At 42.5% G+C, this 26,269-nt stretch overlaps 1 protein-coding gene across 1 annotated transcript; it reads left to right on the forward strand.

The window, feature by feature from the left end:
* The first annotated feature begins 3,905 nt into the window (after positions 1–3,905).
* Positions 3,906–6,807, forward strand: LOC147430214 (putative glycerol-3-phosphate transporter 1). Its single transcript, XM_086494707.1, has 2 exons — positions 3,906–5,279; positions 5,592–6,807. The coding sequence occupies exons 1-2, from the start codon at positions 4,061–4,063 to the stop codon at positions 6,164–6,166; spliced, it is 1,794 nt and encodes a 597-aa protein (XP_086350833.1). The 5' UTR covers positions 3,906–4,060; the 3' UTR covers positions 6,167–6,807.
* Positions 6,808–26,269: the final 19,462 nt, after the last annotated feature.

Genomic DNA, 26,269 nt, shown 5'->3' on the forward strand with positions numbered 1-26,269 from the left:
TCATGATGTCCTACTTACCCTACTCCTACTCATCATGTGAAATGGTGATAATGGTGTTTTGGTTGCTTCATGGCCTCTTCGGACTCTCAAGCTCTCCTTTCACCGCTTCTACCACTCAAACTCCTACTCACCAATTCAACTAAGACCTAAAACTATCTAAGTCTACCTAAGTCGAAGGACCTAGGCCAGACACACGCTCCCTAGACTCCCTCTAAGACGCAGAGAGTCCTCCACCCTCTGATCCTATCTAAGTGTAAAACGAGACTCTGGAAAGCCAAAGAATCCCTAACCTCAAGGACTAGTCTCGGTCACCTACCTAGGGTTTTCGATCCCCCGTAGCGGCGCCAATGTTGGCGGATACGCCGCGACGGACGTCAGCACAACGAGAACTCACCTAACAAGATTTGTCAGCTAAGGATGAAGCTCGATCCGCAGGCGCGTGGAAGCAAGCATAGGGTGTCAATCTACACTCGACCGACTCTCGACTAATTCCTACAGAGGTCTCTACCCAATGTTTAAGCTAAAGCCTTCAGTAGTGCATAAGAGGAGGTTTCCTACAATGCTTACAAGATCCTAATACCCATCAAACGGTCTCGAAACGCCAGAGAATTTGAAGGAGACCCTACTAACACCAATGGGTTTCTCTCCCTAAGGTCTATGAACCAAAATCCCAACCCGAAACACCTGGTGTAAAATCACGTAGGATGTCTGGCCGAAATTTGCAGGTCATTGTTTCAGAAAACTAAAGTGCCTAATGTGTAGCTCTACTCAATGCGAACGTGTGTACCATACGCGCACATTGTAGGTATTGACGCATAGCTCTCTTCGGGGGCAACACGCTGTACTTCTCCGCACTCGATTCCGACCAACAGTGCGCGCGTAGCGTCAAGATGAAGCTCTCACTCTCTCTCTCACACAGAGTACGCTCACTCACAGACTTCAACTTTTTAAAATGACAAAGGTTTTTTTATTAAGGTCAAAAAGTGATATAAATACCTTACAATCTCAAACCCTAATGTTCCAATTTTAACCATCTACTCAATCTAAATATCAAAACTGAGATACAATCTGAAAACTTCTGTAAACTCCAATATTTACAAAGGTGAAATGTCGAGTTTTCTCAATAAATGAATAATTATAAAAAATGATAATCCACCGAGCAGTCATTTTTCGTAGAGTGTATCCAGCTTCTAACACTTTGCCAAAAGGCTCTGTTAGTGTCTAGGTTCAGAGCTTGAGAGTATGAGGTAAGAATACTTGAGAGTATAAGGTTGTTATAAAAAATGTGATACTTGATGGAATATAATTTTTCTTCTTAGACACGGTAGTACTGTGATTCTATCTTTTTTGCTAAAAGGTGAGAATACTTTGCCAAAAGGCTCTGTCAATGTCTAGCTTGAGAGTATGAGGAAGTAGTACTTGAAGAATCATTCTTTGACGGTTGCCACACCTTTTAATTTCTCTACAAGGATCTCACCCTTTTCTCCCAGGACAATCCATCCACATAACCTCTATCACCTTCCAAGAGACTATGCCCATGCTCACACTTCTCATATCTAACTCTTTTTACATCTTGACTTATATCTAGCATCCCTCTTGCCCTAGCTTTATCTTCTCCCGTCAATCCTTGACAATAGGAAAATCTCATTAGGTGACTTACTATAATCTTCACATAATGGTGCAGAAACTAGGTGAGGAGTTGCGAGTGCTTTGTTGCACCATTTTGAGCATGGAGGGGTGTAAATGAAAGAGATGTGTAGCACGAGTCTACACCTAAAAAAATAGGACAAACAGAGTTTTGTAGGCAAAGATTGGTGCAATTTTTGCATTCCTAAGAGTCGATGCAAACAATAGGGATCGAACCTGCAATCGAGACAAGCAAGATTTCCCCCTAGCCATGCTAACCACGTAAGCACACACATTTTGATGCCTTAGCTATGGCGAAAAACATTTTTATTATTTGGGGGTTTCCTAAATATGGCTAGTCCTTTAAGTGACTCCTTTAGAGGTCTCCCCCATAGACCCCATAAAGGCGCCTTTGGAGGGCCTTTCAAAAGAAATTCCCTGCCCCATACCATGCCTCCTAAATATGGCATGTCCTTTAAGTGACTCCTTTAGAGGTCTCCCCACATAGGCCCCATAACGACGCCTTTGGAGGAGGGCCTATCAAAAGAAATTCCCTGCCCCATACCATGTTGTGGAGAAAAAGAACATGCCTACAGAAAATGTGAAGGTGACCGTAGTTGCTTCACTAAGGGGTGCTTCAACCACCCCCCACATCAACCTTTCGCTTTTACAACCGGTGGTATCCGGTCTCCATGCCTCGAAAACCTGCACTAGCTATCTAGTTGCTAGGTTCTACATCAGAGTGGACCAAGTAGACTGGTCCTTTTTTCTTTCCTATTCGTGGTGGATTGTCTTCTGAAATTGATGGCCCTGCAATGTATGCAACCTATTTTGGGGGGGGGGGGGGGGGGGGGGGGGGGGAGGGAACGCGGGGGACATGGGACTGTTTGGCACCCCCTTGTCAGGTGGGATCGACGGTCTACGATCTCTGAATGATGTGGACGTCCGTTTATTCCCAAGAATAAAAGATTTTGATCGGTCTGTCCCCGTGACTTGAACCCACCACCTCCCACACTAGAGGCATTGACTCTCCCATTAAGCTATCACGCGCCACTTGAAATAAGGGTGAGAACATAGTATAATACGGCAAAAGTGACGGGGTGCGGATCATTAGGTGTTCACTTGGAGATCACTTTGGAATGGTTGGAGTCAGACGGTGATCACTTTGAAATAGGTAGGTTCACAAGGTGATTACATCTCAATTGAGAATTACACAGGGACCACTTGGTTGATGTTCACATTGAGTTCCCTTGGGACTCACTTTGATTGTGATCACATGACAATTCAACCGCCATTGAACGACGCAAAACCAATCCTATCGCCCCCAATTATAGGGACCATTGATCCCCCCTCTTCGTCGCCCCCAATTATAGGGACCATTGATCCCACCTGAAAAGGGGGGGGGGGAGGGGGGGGATTCTTACCCTACACCCTCCCTTTGTGTGCAAAAAGGCATGCCAACAAAAAGAGAGAAGGGTAGATTATGAGAGCGAAAGGAATGGAATCTACTAACATAATATGGAAAGGGGAGCCCTTTTTACGTGTCGCAATCTGCTACCTGAAAGCTAAAGTCCAAAACTAGAAAAAGCCTCTTCGCACGCGATAAAGAGGGAGAGAGGGCCTCGTCCATAAAGCACACGGGGTCAACTCGAGGGATCGACGGTCGCCACGAGATCCACCGTCGATTAAATCTCTAGGTGGACAAAAAATTAGGGTTTCCCTCCGGCCGTCACGCCTTGAACCCAGGACCTCCCCCACCACACGCCACAGCTCTATCCATCCCACCTATCGAGCATCACTGCAGATGATGCGACTCCAGACGTAAATAAGTCTTGTCCCCCCCTGCTGCGGAGATCCGACGGCCCAAATCGCGTGCCCCTGTCGTGAACGCGCCTTGCCGTCGATCCCACGAGTTGGACCCCGTGTCATATATAAACGAGAGAGAGAGAGAGAGAGAGGGGGAGAGACAACCGTCCGTACTAGTACTATATAAAAGACAGGGTGGAACCTTCGTAGAAGGGTAGATAAAAGTGATAGGTTTGAATGTTGTCCGCTGTTACCGCATCAAAAAATGGAAAAGAGTACTATGTCTGGTCGTTTAGCCTAGGGATCAAAGGAAGAAAAAGAAAAACAAAAATATGAGATTCGAAGAAAGCCACCACGTGGGACGCATAGAACAGGCAGATTCATTGCCACGTTTCAAATTTGATTGTCCACCCCATCTACGTGTAGCCCTGTGGCTCTCTCTCTCTCTCTCTCTCTCTCTCTCTCTCCACAGAAGCTCAGACACAAACACACACTCTCACGGGCCTCCATGGACGTATCAACAACGCCATCTTTGTCTGCTTAATCCCATAATTGGCAGGCCTCTCTCTCTCTGTCTCTCTCTCTCTCACACACACACACACACACACAGCTTGGCATTAATGTCCGCATGTCCATGGCCCTTGCGCCCAGATCCCGGCCTCTTGGCATCAGACTCGTCCAGCACCTTGTGAAGAGCAGGATCTCCTACGAGACCTACCAAGCCTCTGTGCTCACCCTCACCTTCATTGCTTACTCTCTGTACCACTTGTCAAGAAAGCCATCAAGCATTGTCAAGAATACATTGATTTCCTTAAGCAGGGAGCATCCATTCATCAGAAGACCCAATGCTACCCACTTGAGCTCTCTTACAGGCCATCCTTCTTATACCACAACCCGGGGACTCAAAGGGTGGGCCCCATTTGATGGAGACTCCGGAGCCACCCTCATGGGCGAGATTGACGTCGCATTCTTGGCTGTGTATGCGGTGGGGACGTTCTTCGCCGGCCATTTGGGTGACCGGCTTTGCCTGCGGTGGATTCTTGCCGTGGGGATGGTGGGCAGTGGATTGTTCACTTGTCTCTTTGGGTTTGCCTATTGGTGGAATGTGCACTTGCTGGCCTACTTTTTCATAGTGCAAATGCTGTTGGGACTCTTCCAAGCCACAGGGTGGCCCTCAGTGGTGAGTGTGGTGGCAAACTGGTTTGGGAAGAGGAAGAGGGGCCTCATCATGGGGGTGTGGAATGCACACACATCCTTTGGAAACATATGTGGGAGCTTGATAGCTTCTAGCTTGTTGGAGGAAGGGTGGGGTTGGGCCTTTGTGGTGCCAGGAATGGCAGTGATGGCAGGGGGCATGCTGATTTTTCTCTTTCTAGTGGTGGACCCAAGCATTGTTGGGTTTCCTTCTCCCCATACACACATAATGAAAAGAGGGGAGAGCTCTCATTATAATGAGGTGGGTGAAGATGAGGAGGCACAAAAATTGCATAATGAGAAGAGGGTCTTACTACCTTTTGTAGAGAACCCAAAAATGGATGCAAAGTGGGGTTCTTATGAGGAGCTTCCTACTAATAAGGATGGCTTCCATGAGGGCTCTTCACTTGAGGGGCACTTAAATGAAGGAGAAAAAGGAAAGCTGGTTGAGAATATTGAGAGTGATGTCCCTTTGCTTGTAAACTATTATGGTAAGGTGGAGAGCTCAAAGAATTGTGAAGAAGTGCATCCTGTGGGCTTCCTTGAGGCTCTTGCAATCCCAGGAGTGGTCCCCTTCTCCCTTTGCCTCTTCTTTACCAAGCTGGTGGCCTACACCTTCATTTACTGGTTGCCCTTCTACATTAGTAACACAGGTGCTCATCAATGCCCTCCTTACTCTTTTTCTCTTTTCCTTTGTTTTCTCGTTTGGGGTTTTCCATATACTAAATTCTGCGTGCAGGGTTCGAACCTGGCTGCGTATCGTTGCATCATGCAAAGCCTTTGCCCATTGAGTTCAGATCCCAAATTGCACCTTTGCTTGCTTTCTGATATCAAGCTTTTAGTCATTTCAAGGTTCCATAGTCTTCTTTTGGATGCCAGCCTTCCCTCATAGTTTGTTAAGTTGATAGGGTCAGCATTTCCAAAAGGAAGAGGAGCTCATCTATGTCTGTTACTTGTTAACACAGAAATAGGAGGGGAGTACATGTCGGACGAGGTGGCCGGCAACCTATCGACATTATTCGATGTGGGTGGGGTATTGGGGGGAGCCGCCGCGGGGCACATGTCCGACAGATTGAATGCAAGAGCAACAACAGCAGCGTTTTTTACATGGGGGGCGATCCCTGCGATGGCAATGTACAGGGCATTTGGGGGTGGATCAATGTGCATTAATGTGGGCCTCCTCTTACTGTCAGGCCTGTTTGTGAATGCACCGTATTCGCTGATCACAACGGCGGTGTCGGTGGATCTTGGGACGCACGAGCGTGTGAAGGGCAATGCACGTGCGCTGGCAACGGTGGCGGCGATCATCGATGGGACTGGATCCCTGGGTGCTGCCCTCGGTCCCCTCTTCACTGGCTACATCTCTGAAGCGTTTGGGTGGAATGCTGTGTTTGTTATGCTCACGATCTCGGCTTTCGTCTCGGGGGCGCTTCTCTTTAAGCAAGTCTCACTTGAACTCAAGGCTCGTTCATCGACCCAGATAGCCCCCCCTCTCCAAACCAAAAACACCACCAAAACAAATATGAGGACACATGTCTGATCGGAATCTCTCCCCCTTTATATATAGTATAGTAATAGTATAGTATAGAGATAGATAGATATATATTATAGAAGTAAAGATTCACACCTTCCTTAATTTGTGAGTGCATTACTTTTCACATCCATGATGTGCATTTATATGTGTGGCCACTTTTGATATCCAAGTGTTCACGTTTTCCCATGGGCATGTATATCTATCTATGTATGCATACATGCCGCTAGCCGAATATACCCTATCTATTTAATCGCGCACATGCATGTATGTGTGCCCACTTTATCTATGGTGTGCATGCATGTGTGTGGCCACTTTTGCTATCCAAGTCTACACATGCATGCTCGCTCGTAAGTATGCCTTCCTACTTAATCGTGCACATGCCCTAATCACCTTCTTAGATAAGAGGTCATATTTATATGTGTATGCATCAGATACTTCCTTCGATCATACATGCTCTCCTCTCACTAAACTTTCTCACTTTGCTCAAAACACACCCCCACACACACCCACACACTCACTTTGCTCAAAACACACCCACACCCACCAAGACACTCCATTTTACGTGCTGGCTCTCTCTCTCTCTCTCTCTCTCTCTCTCTCTCTCTCCCCGTTTTTGCCCTTGAAAAATCCTCAAGCCATCTTGGTTACCCTTAACACACTATAGCTCATGACTTGAGTACGTCCATCCCACCCATATATATTTTTTACAAAAATAGGCATAGAAATTCCTAAGGAGCCTCATTTATATTTTCTCTTTGGAGGTAAATGCATTAAGGTGGTCAAATGATGTGTCATTTACCCTTGAGATTCTCAAGATCAATTCATTTATGCACTATATGCTGTATAACTTGTAAAGTACTTTAAAAATCTCTGACAATGTAAGAGAGATTTTTGAATTCAAGCAAATACTTTGATGTTCCAAGTGCCATCAATGTGACATTGGTTTGTGACATCTATATCTATATACTATATAAAAGAGGCAGACCTTGTATCTACGTGTCTACAAATGCTTCCAGCCACAATGGATGCAAGAAACAGGCCCTCCCTTCCCCCTTGCCAGCTCGGCATTGCACACTCTCTCTCTCTCTCTCTCTCTCTCTCTCAAAGCTATGCTTGATGGGTTGCTATTGCCTTGCCACCTCCTCTCCGGCTAGCACCTCTGGTAGTGCACATGCAAAGCCCAACTCGGAGCTCAACGGTCTACACAAGCTCTCCCATATCGAGAGGTTGGTGACCTTGGTTGGCCTTGAACAGTGAACTTGACCATATTCAAGTTGCAGAATTCTAGCGGTGGGACTCCAAAGGACACTAATTCAGTGTGAGCGGGAGACGAGAGTGTGGGAGGGGAGGCCACTTCTCTTGCCATCTCGAGCTGTGGGCGTATAACTTGATTTGCAGGTTGACCTATCAACCTGCGGGCTCACCTCCTCCATCCATACGTGCTCCTCCATCTTCGATGAACTCCCTCCACGTCCACTCTGCCTGAATCACAAGCCTTTGAATATGCTGCCTTCCTTCGTTCTTGCTCTACAAAAGAGGTCTTTGCCTAATCACAGATTTTGGATTTACTACGTGTGTGTGTTAGTGTGTGTGTGTGTGTGTGTGTGTTAGTGGCCTGCTTCTCTTTGGGGAAAGTCATGGGCAACAATATTGAAGTTATCAGAGATCGAGTGTGTAGCTAGCGACAATCAAGAGGTGTCTTGCAGAGATAGTAGCTGGTGTGTCGGCTTCGCAGTGCCCTTGAGCTGTGGGCGCGCACTTCCTCTCTCCTCTGGATTTCACAATGTAGCGCCCTCGAGCTGCCCTCCCTTTCCCCTTACCAACTTATTGCTTAAATGGCAGAGAAATTGAGAGCATCAAGTCGTGGACGAGGAGGAAATGAGAGTAGCAAGTTGTAGATGCACCTGATCCAACCACATCGATGGTGTATGTGGTGGTGAGATGATGAAGAGATGTGCCCAATGCATGATGAGCTCTAGCATGCCCAATTGCCTGATGACCATCTCTACGAGATTCTTGAGGTTTGATTTGTCTACTGCTACTACTTGACCTGACTAGCAGTTAATCAATGTTATGATCTCTGAGTCAAAATAGTGGAGTGCAGGGTATATCTTCTTGCACTAGTAGAGCTACTGAGGGAGTAGCTAGCGAGCAGTTCAAGCGTACATGAGTGTAGGTTGCCTTGTTTAGCAAGCCTAACAAAATGTAGAAACCCCCAATATGATTACCCTCCTTTAAGAATAGTAACATATATTCTTTTAGTCAGGAAGCTTCATACCTCCAAACCAAGTAATTTCGTAACAACCCCTTGAAATTATACCTTACTTACATTATATATCTTAAGGTTCCAAAGACCAGCATTAAGTCCAAGCCTATACTAGTGAAGTACGGTTGACTGGCGCAAGCTCGAGCTTCCCTGAGGATAAAACAGATTGGGAATTCCTTAAGCCTTATTTTTTTAATTCTCTATTTGCCTTGTTTTCATTCCTTGATGTCGATTTCTGTTCCGCAAAAAAAAAAAAACTAAATAGAATGCAAGAATTCGAGCTCCATGTTACACCAAGTTACTCACGACTCAAACTCCTACCGCTAAATGAAGCGATAAACAACTCGTTCAATTGTCAGTGCCGAGTTCTAGTTCTCTAACCAAACTAAAGGTAGTTTGTGTGTGTGGTAATGGATGGTAAACTTATTCTCTCTCAATAAGAATCTCTCGTGCTTCGGTCTTGGATTTGAATATAGATAGCTTAGCAAGTGTGTTTTTGGCATGCAAACTACCCATAGGTTAGATAAAATTTCTTTTGAAAGATGGATAAAGTAATTCCAGTTTTTCCATGAGTATTCCACAATAACTGATACGGTAGCTCCGCTTCTGGAGAGTGGCTTCAATGATTCATCATTAGAGTCAAAAATCGACAATCAATGTTAAGAGGTCAAGTATCCCACTTGGCCAGTTATGACCAAAGACGTTGAACCTTCCAATAGCATACAATGGCAAGCGAATAGGATCAAATATCCACATCTACTTTGCAAAACAAATAAAACCAAAATGTGGCCTTGAATTGACGAGTATAAATGCATGCCAAAAAGAGTTTTTGAGCCTTTTAGTTGCCCTTACTGTGGCAGCCGTGGGCTTTAGCAAGGGATAGCATCAAAAGGGGTACAAACAAAAGTGACGAAAGTAAGAGTGCAAGTAAATTCCCTATTCCTCTGGCTAGTTATATTCTAAAGAAACTACGACTCGGAAGAAAGGAGATAGCTAATCCACAACGTTAGCTCATTTTAGCCTCAAGTAGCTTTAAAAGTAGTCACCAACCCTATCAGTCGAATGAGATGATTGCAGGATTGCTGATATTTATTGCAGTCTGTGCTATCGCAAATGATACAATCTATCGGCTTTACACTGTGATAGATAAAGCCGTTAAGTCCAATGTGCTTTCGCCAATGTATTTTTGATCTTAATAGCCTTACCTTGCCAAATCTAGCCGATGCGGCAACACCAACCTAGTGGTCCTATGTTGATGGGCAATCCTAACGGTTTCCTTTACCATTCCCTTTCACGCAAGCACATTTGTAATTTATGTGTATTTTAAATTTCTTTTTCTATCTTGATTTTTCTCTTTTCTTATCATATTTTCTTTCATTTAATTTCTTAAAATTTAAATTATCATGCCGAAGCAAATGGGACAAAAAGTCGACCTAGGAAAGTTAAACCTCGTGATGATGATGAATGTAATAGAAATGGCCTATGAACTTTGAGAATAGCGAAATTAAGATAATTAGAGTGAGCATTTGTGTGCGATTACTTTGAGAACATAGAGGGTGAACTTAATTGATGGTAGCAACATAAACATAGTACTTAATTAACTTGGCATGAACAATACTTTTGCAAGAGAGAGAGAGTATTAGAGAACATGACAATAGTTGAGGACTGGATTTACTTGGAGCCGGTCTCCCCTCCAAAAGACGTTTGTGTTATATATTCTCCCATCAAGAGAGACTTGATACAATACAATCTTTGTGTTCCTTGTGACCTAGGTGATGCAATGAAGATGGAAAGCTTCATGCATCACGAGCATAACATAAACATTGCAAAAAGCATTAACTATCCTAAGCCTCAGTCCTAAGGCCTCAAACACCTTTGAAGGTGGAGAGAGCTAGCGGGGAATGAGGATAGGGAAGAGGAAGAAGAATTATCCATAGGAGAAAGAAATAGTTCCTCACTTATCATCACTCTTCTTGCTTAGCATACCATAATAGCATAGTAATAAAAATGAAGAAGATGGAAAGCTTAAGCACTGAAGCATAGCTCTTGGTTGGATTTGCATTCCATAGCCAAGAGTGTTGGTGTAGGCTCTCAAATTCTCAACAAAGCTTGGAGAAGGTGATGGATCTCTTGAACTTTGTGTGTGTGTGTGTGGGGGGGGGGGGGGGGGAGAGTATACCCCCTCTCATGCTTGATCCACCTCTCTCTCTCTCTCTCTATTATTTAATTATATCATTTGGACATGTGTCCTCTTTTTTCTCTTTGAGAGAGAACTTAATTATTTAATTTTATGCATCTAAATTCTCATTGGACCCCCTTAGAGCCTATCCAATAGGATTTAAGCACATCATGAGGGCCACAAGTGGAGGATCTTGACATGTGTCTTTTGTGCTTCTTAAGATATCATGTTTGAAGTGAACACTTCAAGCACCTAGTCATTTAAGCATGGAATCTGTTTATGCCTCTTGAGAGTTTATGTTTGAATTGAACACTTCAAGAACCTCATTCGTTTAAACATGAGAAGCACCTCAAGCTTGGGAAAGGTTCCCACAAACACTTTAAACACCTTAGTTAGCAAGCACAACAAGCACTTCATACTTGGGTATGATTCCCACCTCAAGGTCAGTCCTACTAGCTTACCTAATGTCAAAGGACTTTTTAACACTAACTTTTGGAGGTCTTTAATAAAGATAACCCTAAGGTCTTTAAGATCCATTAGGTAGAATTGCTGTTTAACAGACCATCTCTCATTTGGACCCCTTTAACCTTGGCCCCGTGCTGAGACAAATCCATAAGCACATGTCTATATTCTAACCCTTTTTCTTATTTTTTCTCCCACATTAAATGATCAGTTTAACATGAGAAAATCATTTGGATTGGTTAGATATTAGATTTTATGACATTACCTCTCTCTTGAAATCATAGTCGTCCTCGACTATGAGGTAGAAGAGATAAAGTCTTAGTCATTAGACTACATTTCTTAGCACGTAGAGTGTCCCTTTTCACCGTACGAAATCATTTGAGAATGGATGACTAGTCCATTTGGTACTTGGGAGACGTAGATGCCGCAAGCATGTCTACTCTTTCGTACATATCATACTTCCAAAGTAGAGTGACAAATTCTACTTGGTGTTTGAGTGTCGTCGCCATCACAAACATGATTCTAAGCATGCATACTACTTAAATTTATGCACAAAAGAGGATTAGTCTTATAAGAAAAAAAAATTCTTCATTTAGAAAGCATTTTCATTTGCTTACTCTAGTGCAACATTGTAAGCATTGACAAGGTTCATACTATTCTTAAATTGTATTTCTTGCATCCATCTAGGATCTTCAAAAGGATTATTTTTAAACTTAATAAGATACCGTCGCATAATCTTACCATGCCGTAGTACCTTGTCTTCATGCCAAAGGATAGCTTCAGGTTGTAGTACCTCTTCTTGGTCTTTGATTATTGGAGGGTCTTCAATAATTGGTTCTCCTGGTGGATCTCCTTTGTAGGGCTTAAGTAGGCTCACATGACAAGCATTGTGTATGAGCCAATGGTTGGGCAACATGAGTTGATGAGACATGTCATAGATTGGCTTCAAGATTTGAAAAGGGCCATAGTATCTTTTTGCTAATTTAGCATAATACTTTTGATGGCCCGTATGATTTTTGCTCATCATTTGCCTCAATCGAGCCTTGAGAAACTTAAGTAAGACCCATTTATTTTCTTTGAACATTAAGGCGCTTCTGTGCTTGTTAGCATCAGCTTTTTCCCTTTGTTGAGAGATGTATATAGCCTTCTTAATCTTTTGAAAAAAGTCTTGTAGGTCACGGCTATACTCATCAGCAAGCAGTGAAGATCGTTCCATGTACTTTAAGTAGCAAGGGACTTTTAGGTCTTCCCTCTATGATCTCAAAAGGTGCTTTTATTGTAGTCATATGGATAATATTATTGTATGCATACTCTACAAGGGGTAAGTACTTCTCCCATTGTGATCGTTGATCTACTTCTGTAACATAAGTCTTTAGTAGATCGAGTATCGTAAGATCGGCTATCTCACTTTGGCCGTCCGTTTGTGGATGATAGGCCAAAGAGAAGTTCAATCTTGTACCTAGATTTTCAAAGAGTGTATTCTAGAAATCACTGGTCATTCTACGATCTCTATCTGACACGATGGATGTTGGTTATCGATGGTGTTTGAAAATCTGAGATATAAAGAGGGTTTCCATTTGGTGTGTCTTTTTGATAGGAATAAAGTGTGCTTGCTTGTAAAACCTGTCGATTATTGTCCATATTCTCGTACTCCCATGGATAGACTTGGATAATCCAAAGATAAAATCCATGGATATACTCTCCCACGGTGACTTAGGGATTGGAAATGGTTGGAGGAATCTAGGTTTCTTTTCTCTATCATACTTAGTCTTTTGGCATATCAAACATTTTGAAACATACTCTTGTATGTACACTTTCATGGTAGGCCAATAGAAGTACGTCTCTACTCCTCGAAGAGCAGGTTGAATGCCTCTATGTCCCGCATAGGGAGGAGCATGGGATTCATAGATGACTTTCTCATGAAGGGAGTGGGTAACACATAGCCTATAGCCATGGAAAAGATAACCATCCTGCAAGGTGAATGGTTCCTCTTTCTTCCCCAAATCAAGGGCTGACATTTATTCTTAAAGTCAGGGTCAATAGCATACTCATCTATCATAGAAGATAGATTATTATGAGTTGCTATAGAAACCGCATTAACTTTTGGTCATTGTGAAAGTGCATCGGCCACTTGAATGTGCTTACCAACAACGTGAGCAATATGAAAATAAAATTGTGAAAGAAAATTTGCCCACCTCATTTGTTTGTCGGAAAGTTGGGTTTGTGTCATGAAGTACTTGAGACTTTGGTGGTCTGTTCGTGTCATAATAACTAAAATCTAATTCTCCTAAATGATTTTTTCATGTTAAATTGATCATTTAATATGGGGAAGTACCAGGGGAGAAAAAGCTAGAATATTGGTAAGGCTAGCAGGCTGGTCAGAGTAGGGATCCAAAGGGGGGCCATCCCTAAAAGAGAAATGTGCATGAATGGTGCTTCAAAGACCTTAGGGTTTAGCCCATTAAGACTTCCAAAATGCCAAGGTTCCACAATTCAAAGGTAAAGTCCAAATGGTCAAGCTTAACAGAATTGGATGCTTTTGTGAGACCATAAAGTCTTCACATATCCCTAGATGGGAGGGGGCGAGCCCTAAAGGTAGGGGACGAGAGAGAAGAGGTAAGAGAACACTCTCTCTCTCTCTCTCTCTCTCTCTCTCTCTCTCTCTCTCTCTCTCTCTCTCTCTCTCTCTCTCTCTCTCTCTCTCTCTCTCTCTCTCTCGGCTTCCCTTTACACAAAGGGCATAGTGGAGACATGTCAGGTTCCTAGCCCAGTTGCCCCCAAAGTGCATTCAAATCCTATTGGATGGCCATAGAGGTGGACCAATGAGAATTAGGCTAGAGTAAATTTAGTTTAATTTATTTTAAAAACACTTGATAAAAGAACGAATAGAAATTAAGCTCTAGAAGACTATTTGACATAATTTATTTAAAAAACACTTGATAAAAGAACGAATAAAAATTAAGCTCTCTAGAAGACTATTGGACAGTCTACCAAGGGGTCCAATGAGCATTCAACAGCCAAATGGCTTGCATGATTCCTATTGGCCAGAAGACTAAGAGGTCCAATGAGAGTTTAATTGAATTATCTAAATAACTAAAGCTCTCACAAAAGGGAAAACGGGGACACATGTCACAAGGCTAGCAATTATGCTTCTAATTTATGATTGGCTAAGCTTTACAGGGACCAATGGGATGCACATGAGCAATTAGCAAGAGTGGTCGACCAAGATGAGAGAAGGTTTCTTTTTACTCTATCTAATTGCACACACACTCATACAAACTCATGTGTGAAGTAAAAAATAATATCTCCTTCTCAAGCTTTAATGGAAAGCTTATCATCTACTCCAAGCTTGTGAGAAGGGAGGCCTACACCAACGACTCTTGGCTTTGTGATGCAAATCCAACCAAGAGCCAAGCTCCAATGCATGCTCACCTCCTCTAACATGCTGATGACTAAGCTATGCTAATCTTTTAAGAGTGATTATGTGAGGAGAAATACTTCTTTATCGTAAGAATAATTCTTCTTCCTCTAGATCTAGTCTCATACCCTGCTAGCTCTCACCATCTTCGAGGGTGTGTGAGGTCTTGGGTCTGAGACCATGAGGGAATTGATGTTGTGTTTTTCAAGTGTACGCTTGGTGCTTGAAGCTTCCATCTTCATTGCACGAACAAGTTACTGAAGGAACATGTCATAATAATCAATATCTAATTCTCCTAAATGATTTTCTCATATTAAACTGATCATTTAATGTGGGAAAGTGCCAGGGGAGAAAAAGCTAGAATATTGGTTAAGCTAGCAGACCGGCCACAGTAGGGATCCAAAGGAGGGAAAATAGGGATCCAAAGGGGGGCCCATGTGTAAAAGATCCATGTGCAACAATGGGCTAAAAAGACCCTAAGGTTCAGCCCATTAAGACTTCCAAAATGCTAAGGTTCCAAAATTCAAAGGTTGTGTCCAAAGGTAAACCCTAGGGAAATTGGATTCTTTGTGTGTGACCAAAAAGTCTTTTCAAATCCCTACATAGGAGGGGGCGCGCCTTGGGAGTAGGGGATGAGAGAGAAAGTCACACACTCACACACAGGCTCCCTTTACAAAAAGGGAATTAGGGACACATGTCATCTCCCTAGCCCAAATGCCCACAAGGTGTGACCAATTCCTATTGGATGGCCTTGGAGGTGGAACAATGAGATTTAAACTAGAGTAAATCTAGTTTAATTAATTTAAAAACACTTAATAAAAGAACCAATGAGAATTAAGTCCTCTAGAAGACTATTGGACAATCTCCCAAGGGGTCCAATGAGCATTCAGCAGCCCAATGGCTTGCTTGATTTCTATTGGCCAGGAGGCAAAGGGGTCCAATGAGAGTTTAGTTTAATTATTAAATTACCTAAAGCTCTCACAAAAGGGGAAAGGGGAACACATGTCAATAGGCTATCACTTATGCTGCTTAATAATCATTGGATTGACTTGGGGAGGGCCAATGGGGAGATAGCAAGAGCAAATAGCAAGAGGGCTCGCCCAAGAGAGAGAGGGGGCTGATTTTTGCAAGGCATTATCACACACACACTCACACAATCTCATGTGTGAAGAAAGAGAAGACTATCTCTTCCCAAGCTTTAATGGAGAGCTCATCACCTACTCCAAGCTTGTGAGATAGAAGCCTACATCAACACACTCTTGGCATGTGGATGCATATCCAACCAAGAGCCAAGCTTCAATGCATGCTCATCTCCTCTACCAAGCTAATTACTAAGCTAAACTATGCTAATATGAGTGATTATGTGAGGAGATGTACATCTTTCTCGTAAGATACTCCTTCTTCCTCTCAATCTACTCTCATACCCTACTAGCTCTCACCATCTTCAAAGGTGTGTGAGGTCTTGGGTTTGAGAACGGGGATAATTAAAGTTGTGTTTGCTAAGTGTTTTGCTTAGTGCATGAAGCTTTCATCTTCATTGCACTAGCTAGTCTTGAAGGAACACAAAGAATTGTATTGTACAATGTCTCTCTTGATGGGAGAAACCATAATACAAAGCCTTTTGGAGGGGGGACCGGCTCCATGCAAATCCGGTCCTCAACTGTTGTCAATAGCTTAATTTCTCTCTCTTTTGAAAGTATTTTTGATGCTATCTAACTAGGTGTTATGCTTTTATTGCTCTCTCCACCCAAGCAGTCTTGTAATTCTCATTAGGAATCTATTCTAATGAAATGCCCACTATGTTCATGCTAATTTCCGCTACACATAAGTTTTTAGACCATTAAATTTTACATTGATACCAGAGCACAAGGTTTCTCTTTTCTTGCTCAAGAAGGGAGGTCCTCAAGCTAGCTATAAATGGTTGGTATTATTAATTGCCTGTGAGTAAGTAGAATAGGGATTTTTTAGCCTTGCAGTGCGCTTGCCTTCGTGCAGTTAACGGGGCATCACCGTCAAGAGCTATGGTCTTAATAGTGGAGTCCTACGGGGCTTGCATACGGCTTAACCACTATTGAGCTATTAGAAGCTTGACAGGAGCCGGTGCTGTTTTGGTGTCGAAAGACCCTCTCTTCTATTCCTTGCAATTAATGGTATTCGAGCCACGAGTACAGTAGCTTGAGTGCTTTTTCTAAAGGGGTAAAGAGGAGTAGCAACAAGGGCTTGAAGTGCCAAAGTACACCTAAAAAGTTTACACCTAAAAGTTGTTAGAATGGCTGACAATAGTAAAGAGAGTGAAATTAATGTTGATAACTTTGATTTTGCTAATGAGCAAGCTACTAATGATGCTCCGATGCTTGTTAACTATGTTGTTTCTAGGCTTCAACAAGCCATGGGCAATCCATCTCTCCAAAGCGAAGTACAACGGAAGCTCCGTGCTCACGGGATTCTCCAAGCTCATCACCATGACGAGAGAACACCTAGGAAGCCTCCTTGTGAGACTCCCAAAAGAGGTCTCTCTCCGATTCGGGAAGAAGAAGAGAATCCGTACGAAGGGCTCAAGAATTTACTTCTTGATGATGCATCTCCTTCCCAAAGGAGAACTCAAGAGCCTCCATTGAAGGAACGAGAAAGAAGTGAGTCTCCCGCCACCTCGACGGAGATGGCTCCACGAAGACGGCGGGCTAAACGCTCTCCATCACCACCAAAGCGGAGAAGACCATCACACTCTTCTCCACGCCATAATTCAAAGAGGGATGCTAAAAAGCAAGAGAAGAAAAATGCGAGAAAGAGGACACCCTCTTCTCCATCTTCTTCATCCTCTTCCTCTTATGAAAGTGATGGTGAAGACAACGAAGATCAAGACAAGAAAAAGGCGAGAAAGAGGTCACCCTCTTCTCCACCTTCTTCAAATTCTTCACCTTCTGAAGAAAGTGATGGTGCAACCTTTGAACCATCAAAAAGAAGAGGCCGTAGGAAATCCTATGCCGCATGGAAGAGGTCGTCCAAGTTGAAGAAATTCAAAGAGGGAGGGAAGAGCATCTCTTTCCTTACCTATGATGGTACCTTTGGTGCTACGGACAAAGTCTTGGCTTTTATCCAGCAATTCGATGCGGCGTTTGGAGATGAGGGCTTCACGGAGTCCTCTAAGCTACGCCATGTAGCTATGCACTTTCAAAAGTCCGCCAGGCAATGGTGGTCTAGCCTACGAGCCAACGGTGAAGCTCCACGAACATGGAAAGCTTTAAGAGCTTCCATTATGAAGCAGTTTTTGGCCACCGATGCCAAAGACAAAGTACTCACCGAATGGCGAAGCTTAAAGCTCTCTCTCTATGAATCCATCCACAAATATGTAGACAAGTTTTGGGACCTACAACTCAAAGCCACTGTCTTCAAAAAGTTGGATTTTGGAGAGCAAAAGCAACAATTTTGTGCGGGCTTAACCGAAGAAATGGCGGAGTATGTCAACTCCCAAAGGCCACGTACCATATCGGCGGTAATACACCATACTATGGTGGCCTCTCAAATCAATTTTCAAACGGGGGCTAAAAGGAATAATAAGCCCCCAGAAAACAAGGGTTCCAATGAGCCTAAGGGGAAGGACAATGTCCAAAAGTCTCCTAAGGGCAACTCCAACAAAGCTAAAGAGAAGGGAGTTTACAAAGGTAAGAACAAACTCTCTCCTGAAGAGCTTGAGCGTTATCGCAAGGATAACCGGTGTTTCAAGTGTGGTGAACAAGGGCATGTGTACCGCGCTTGTCCCCAAAAGAACAACCACCAAGATCCTTCTAGAGCTTCCTTGGTTGAAATCCAAGAGGAGGAGACTCACCAAACTCATCACATAGGATCTCCTCTATGCCATGCTTGGGGAAAGGTAAGAGAACATGATGCTTTTATTCTCTTTGACCCTGGTTCTACTCACAATTTTATATCTATAGAGTTGTCCACCAAGCTAGGCATACAAGCTTACGAGATGGGAGATGTCCTACCCGTAGGAAGTGCCTTCAAGGGGCAAGAAGCTTTAGTCACTCCCTTAATCGGGAAATTGAGGCTTCATGTCCAAGGCTATGTGGACAAAGAGGACTTCTTTATCTCTCCTCTCAAGCATGAGGATGTAATCCTAGGGGCACCATGGTTTGACCGCCTGGCTGGCGATGTTAAATTTCCTGAAAGGAGAATCTCCTTTAAGTTCAGGGAAAAAGACATGTATATAGATGCTAAGGAAATGGGTAACACTATCCCCATTGTACATACACCAGCTTTCAACAAGTCAATAAAGAGCTCTATTTCCGTGTACATCATTTTTGTTAAAGATTCTCAAAATGAACCTAATGCTTTAGCAAAAGAAAATAAAAGCAACCAAAAGGAATTAGAGTTATCCAATTTTCTCAAGGGGTTTCAAGATGTTTTTATTGACGACATCCCTTGTGAGCTACCTCCTAAACGAGGTAATGATGACCATGCAATTGAACTTCTTCCAGGAAGTTCACCGCCTAACAAACCTCCTTATAGAGTTTCTCAAGCTCAACAAGAGGAGATTATGTGGCAAGTGCATGAGTTAGTTGAGAAGGGAATGGTTAGGCCTAGCTCATCTCCATTTTGCTCACCTGTGCTATTAGTGCAAAAGAAAGACGGCACATATCGTATGCGTGTCGACTATAGAGCACTAAATAGGATCACTATCAAGAATAGGTTTCCTGTTCCACGGGTAGAAGACCTATTTGATAAGCTACAAGGATTGACCTACTTCAGTAGGATTGACCTAAAAAGTGGCTATCATAAAATAAGGATAGTTGATCAAGACATTGTAAAGACCGCATTTCGCACCACATTTGGTCTTTACGAATACATTGTCATGCCTTTTGGCTTGACCAATGCACCAGCCACATTCAACAGCTTGATGGAGAAGCTGTTCATGCCTCATCGAACCTTCACTGGAGTGTTCTTTGATGATATTATCATCTACTCTAATTCATTAGACGAACACAAGCAACACCTCCAGGTTATATTTCAAGTTTTAAGAGAGAATAAACTTTATGTTAATCGAAAGAAAAGTGAATTTTTCTTGCAAGAGATTCAGTATTTAGGTCACATTATCTCTCTAGATGGCATCCAAATGGATCCATCAAAGTTAGAGGTAATAAAAGGATGGCCTAAACCAAGGAATCTTCATGAACTAAGAAGCTTTATAGGTATGTGTGCATACTATAGACGCTTCATAGAAAAGTTCTCACAAATTGCGGGACCATTACATGACCTAACAAAGAAAAGCGTTAGGTATACATGGTCTGCTAAGGAGAACAATGCTTTCGAAAAGCTTATCTCTCAACTTGTGCTTACACTACCGGATCTCTCAAAACCATTTGAGGTCCAATGTGATGCTTGTGGTGATTGCCTTGGAGCTATTTTGCTCCAAGAAGGGCACGCCATAGGCTATGAGAGTCGAAGGCTCGACCCTGTTGAGCAAGCTCTAGGCATATATGAAAAGGAACTCCTTGCAGTTCTACATGCCTTAGACTCATGGAAGCACTATTTATTGGGGACTCCTTTCATTCTGCGAACGGATCACCAAAGTCTTAAGTACTTCATGACACAGACCAAGCTCTCCGACAAACAAATGTGGTGGGAAAATTTCCTTTCGCAATTTCATTTTCATATTGCTCACATTGCTGGCAAGCATAATCAAGTAGTTGATGCATTCTCAAGACGGTCGAGAGTGAATGCTGTTTCCATAGCAACACAAAATGATCTATCTTCAATGATAGATGAGTATGCTATTGATCCCGATTTTAGAGATGTGATTTCAGCCCTTGCATTAGGGAAGAAAGAAGAACCATTTACTTTAAAAGGTGGTTATCTTCTCTATGGCAATAGACTATGTGTTACTAACTCACTACGTTAGACAGTAATGTATGAATCTCATGCTCCACCTTATGCGGGGTATAGGGGGTTTACAAATGAAGGCATGAAGGCTTTATTTTGGCTCTTCCTCGGCTTAGAGGCCCAAAAAACGAAAACCGCCTCTTAGCGTTAGAAGAGGGAACGGAAAGGAAAAAAGGGCAAGGAGCCGCTCCCCTCCCAAGTCAGGAAAGAAAGGGAAGCAAAAAGGGGCGAAGCGAGAAAAGTGCAAAGCAATTCCCCTAATTTCGGGGGTCTGGGATGGATTTCCGGGGAATCTATTGGACCTCCTGATGGAGGTGGGGATTCAGTCTACCTTAAAGGGAATTAAAACATATTTCTATTGGCCTACCATGAAAGTGAACATACAAGAGTATGTTTCCAAATGTGTGGTATGCCAAAAGACAAAATTTGATAGAGGGAAGCAACTTGGATTGCTTCAACCCTTTCCAATCCCTAATTCACCATGGGAGAGCATATCCATGGATTTTATCTTTGGATTGCCTAAGTCTATCTATGGGAATACGGGAATATGGACGATAGTAGACAGGTTCAGTAAACAAGCTCATTTTATACTTGTCAAAAAGACTATCAAAGCCCATCAAATGGCAACCCTCTTCATTTCACAAATTTTCAAGTACCATGGCTTGCCAATGTCCATAGTGTCGGATAGAGATCCTAGAATGACCAGTAATTTCTGGAAGGGTCTCTTTGAGAATTTAGGTACAAGGCTAAACTTCTCTTTGGCCTATCATCCACAAACGGATGGCCAAAGTGAAATAGCTAACCTAACAATTCTCGATCTACTAAAAGACTATGTAACGGAAGTAGATCAAAGATCCCAATGGGAGAAGTACTTACCCTGAGTGGAGTATGGCTTACAATAACACTGTACATACTTCCACGGGAAAAGCACCTTTCGAGGTAATTGAGGGGAGATCAAAAAGTCCCTTGCTACTTAAGGTACATGGGAAGATCTTCGCTGCAGATGAGTATAGCCGAGACCTACAAGAATCTTTTCAAAAGATTAAGGATGCTATCTCTATCTCACAGAAAAGGCAAAAGGCTGCTGCTAAGAAGCACAGAAGAGCCCAAGCCTTTAAAGAAAACGATTGGGTCTTGTTAAAGTTTCCCAAGGCTCGATTAAGGCACACGACGGGCAAGAATCCTACGGGCCACCAAAAGTACTATGCTAAACTAGCAAAAAGGTACTATGATCCCTTCCATATTCTTAGGCCAATCAATGAGATGGCCTATCAACTCAAGTTGCCCAATCATTGGCTCATACACAATGCTTTCCATGTGATCCTATTAACGCCTTACAAAGGAGAGCAACCTCAAGAACCAACTATTGAAGACCCACTGGAGATCGAGGACCAAGAGGAGGTGCTGCAGCCCGAGTCCATTCTCCGACATGAAGACAAGGTACTAAGAGGCGGTAAGACTATATGACGATATCTTATTAAGTTTAAGAATTATCCTTTTGAAGATGCTAGATGGATGCAAGGCATACAATTAAAGGATAAACTAAACCTTGTCAATGCTTACAATGCTTCCCAAGAGTAAGAAAATGTACAAAATGTTCAAAATGAACAAAGTTTTTTTGTCTTATAAGACTCTCTTTTTCTTTATTGTGCACAAAAATGAAGTAGTATGCATGCTTAGATCAAGTTTGCGGAGACGACGTCTCCCAAACACCCAGTAGAGCTTGTTACTCTACTATGGAAGATTGATAGGACTAATGTGCAGACATGCTTGCGACAGCCTCAGGCTCTCAAGCACCAAATGGACTAGTCATCCATTGTGGAATGATGTCGTAGGGTAACATAGGGATCCTCTACCCGCTAAGAAAAGTACTCATGAATATGCTTTATCTTCTCTACACCATAGTCGAGGACGACTATGATTTCAAGAGAGAGGTAATGTCATAATAATCAATATCTAATTCTCCTAAATTATTTTCTCGTATTAAACTGATCATTTAATGTGGGGAAGTGCCAGGGGAGAAAAAGCTCGAATATTGGTTAAGCTAGCAGACCGGCCACAATAGGGATCCAAAGGAGGGAAAATAGGGATCCAAAGGGGGGGCCATATGCAACAGAGCCATGTGCAACAATGGGCTAAAAAGACCCTAAGGTTCAGCCCATTAAGACTTCCAAAATGCTAAGGTTCCAAAATTCAAAGGTTGTGTCCACAGGTCAACCCTAGGGAAATTAGATGCTTTGTGTGTGACCAAAAAGTCTTTTCAAATCCCTACATAGGAGGGGGCGAGCCTTGGGAGTAGGGGATGAGAGAGAAAGTCACACACACACACACACACACACACACACACACACACACACACACACACAGGCTCCCTTTACACAAAGGGAATTAGTGACACATGTCAGCTCCCTAGCCCAAATGCCCACAAGGTGTGCCCAATTCCTATTGGATGGCCTTGGAGGTGGAACAATGAGATTTAAACTAGAGTAAATCTAGTTTAATTAATTTAAAAACACTTAAAAAAAAGAACCAATGAGAATTAAGTCCTCTAGAAGACTATTGGACAGTCTCCCAAGGGGTCCAATGAGCATTCAGCAGCCCAATGGCTTGCCTGATTCCTATTGGCCAGGAGGCAAAGGGGTCCAATGAGAGTTTAGTTTAATTATTAAATTACCTAAATCTCTTACAAAAGGGGAAAGGGGGACACATGTCAATAGGCTATCACTTATGTTGCTTAATAATCATTGGCTTGACTTGGGGAGGGCCAATGGGGAGATAGCAAGAGAAAATAGCAAGAGGGCTCGCCCAAGAGAGAGAGGGGGCTGATTTTTGCAAGGAATTATCACACACACACTCACACAATCTCATGTGTGAAGAAAGAGAAGACTATCTCTTCCCAAGCTTTAATGGAGAGCTCATCACCTACTCCAAGCTTGTGAGATAGAAGCCTACATCAACACACTCTTGGCATGTGGATGCAAATCCAACCAAGAGCCAAGCTTCAATGCATGCTCATCTCCTCTACCAAGCTAATTACTAAGCTAAGCTATGCTAATATGAGTGATTATGTGAGGAGATGTACATCTTTCTCGTAAGATACTCCTTCTTCCTCTCAATCTACTCTCATACCCTGCCTCACCATCTTCGAAGGTGTGTGAGGTCTTGGGTCTGAGAACGGGGATAATTAAAGTTGTGTTTGCTAAGTGTTTTGCTTAGTGCATGAAGCTTTCATCTTCATTGCACTAGGTAGTCTTGAAGGAACACAAAGAATTGTATTGTACAATGTCTCTCTTGATGGGAGAAACCATAATACAAAGCCTTTTGGAGGGGGGACCGGCTCCATGCAAATCCGGTCCTCAATTGTTGTCAATAGCTTAATTTCTCTCTCTTTTGAAAGTATTTTTGATGCTATCTAACTAGGTGTTATGCTTTTTGTTGCTCTCTCCACCCAAGCACTCTTGTAATTCTCATTAGGAATCTATTCTAATGAAATGCCCACTATGTTCATGCTAATTTCCGCTACACATAAGTTTTTAGACCATTAAATGTTACAGAATACAAAGTATTGTATTGTGAAATGTCTTCCTTGATAAGGAAAACCTATAATACAATGCCATTTGGAAGGTTGATCGGCTCCATGTAAATCCGGTCCTCAACTATTGTCAATAGCTTAATTTATTTCTCTTTTTGAAGTATTGTTCATGCCTATCTAACGAGGTGTTATGCTTTTGTTGCTCTCTCTCCAGCCAAGCACTCTTGCTATGCTCATTAGGGATCTATTCTTAATAAAATGCTCACTATGTCTATGTTATTTTCCGCTACACACAAGTTACTAGACCATTAAATGTTATAGTTCGTAAAGTGAATGGAAACCCCAATAAATAGTGCTTCCATGTGTCTAGGGGAGGTAGAACACCTAAAATCTCTTTCCCATAAATGCCCAATAGCCGTTCATCCGTATTGAGACTTCGACTCTCATATACTATGGCATGCCCTTGTTGAAGCAAGACTGCTCTAGGGCAATCACCACAAGCATAACATTGGACCTCAAATGGCTTTGAGAGATCCAAAAGCATGAGGACTGGTTGGGAGGTAAGCTTCTCTTTGAGCTTGTCAAAAGAATTTTGTTCGTTAGCAGTCCATGAATGCTTAACGTTCTTCTTTGTTAATTCATTTAATGGTCTTGCTATTTGAGAAAAGTTTTCTAAGAAGCGTCTATAGTATGCACACAATTTAATAAAGCTTCTTAGCTCATGTAGATTCCTTGGATTAGGCCATGTTTTTATTACCTCTAAGCTCGATGGATCCATACGAATACTATCTTGAGAGATAATATGACCTAAGTATTGAATCTCTTGAAGGAAAAATTCGCTTTTCTTTTGGTTGAGAAAAATCTTGTTCTCCCTCAATGCTTGAAAAATCACTTGGAGATGTTGCTTGTGTTTCTCCAAGAACTTTGAATAGATTATGATATCATCAACCAGTGAACTTGCAATAGGGTCTAAATATTTTTTCCATCAAATGATTGAATGTGGCTGATGCATTGGTCAAGCCAAAAGGAATGACTAGATATTCATAAAGACCAAACGTTGTATGAAATGTGGTCTTTAGGATATCTTCATCCACTATCCTTATTTAATGTTAGCCGCTTTTAAGGTCAATCCTACTGAAGTAGATAGAGCCTTGTAGCTTATCAAACAACTCTTCTACCAGAGGCACGGGAAATCTGGTTTTGATAGTAATATGGTTTAGTGCTCGATAGTCCACACACATACGGTATGTACCATCTTTCTTTTGCACTAAAAAGATTACAGAACAGAAGGGAGAGGAGCTAGGCCTCACCATCCCTTTGTCTACCAATTCTTGTACTTGCCTCATGATCTCCTCTTGTTGAGCTTGCGAAACTCGATAAGGAGGCTTGTTAGGCGGTGAGCTTCCTGGTAGGAGCTCAATTCAATGGTCATCATCCCCTCATTTTGGAGGTAAGTCCATAGGGATATCATCGATAAAAACATCTTGGAATCCATTTAAAAAAGTAGACAAGTCTAACTCTTCTTGATTCCTACCATTTTCATTTGATAAATCATTAGCGTCATTAGTGGATTCTTTGACAAAAATCATGGACGCAAAAATCGAGCTTTTCATTGACTGATCAAAAGCCGATGAATTTACAAGTGGTATAGTACAACCAGACTCATTAGCATCTATATACATGCTCTTTCCCCTGTAGGTGAAGTAGATTCTCCTTTCAAGGAACTTCATGTTGGTAGCCATGCGTTTGAACCATGGTGCCCCTATGATAGCATCTCATGTTGGAGAGGAGAGATGAAAAATTCTTATTTGTCGACATAGCTTTGGATATGAAGCCTCAACTTCTCAATCAAGGGAGTAATGGAGGCTTACTGTACCTTGAAAGCTATGTCAACAGTTACAGTATCTCCTATCTCAAAAGCTTGAATGCCCAACTTGCTAGCCAACTCCGTTGATATGAAGTTGTGAGTAGAGCCAGGGTAAAACAAGATGAAAAAATCATGTTCCCTTACCTTTTCCCAAGAATATGAAAGAGAGGTGATCCTTTGCAATGAGCATCCTCTTTTCGAGCTTCGATGATGGTGGAAACTCTAGGAGTCTCACTACGGGCATTTCTCTTGGGGCAAGAACAATAGCTATATCCTTGCTCCCCACACTTAAAACACTCATGGTCCTTGCAAAAAGCTTCAAGTTCTTCAGGAGAGAGTTGTTTTTGCCTTTGTAAACTCCCTTCTCCTTGGACCAATTGTTGTTGTTGGTTCTATTGGAATTGCCTTGGGAAGAATTTTGGGCATTGGTTTTCTCTTTTGCATCAATTTTGTCTTTGTTTTCCATGGGCTTGACATTATTTCTAGCCCCTTGTTGGAAATTGAT

This window comes from Adiantum capillus-veneris, chromosome 22 (genome assembly GCF_014529385.1).
Source record: "Adiantum capillus-veneris isolate H3 chromosome 22, ASM1452938v2, whole genome shotgun sequence".
In the NCBI taxonomy this organism is placed as follows: domain Eukaryota; kingdom Viridiplantae; phylum Streptophyta; class Polypodiopsida; order Polypodiales; family Pteridaceae; genus Adiantum; species Adiantum capillus-veneris.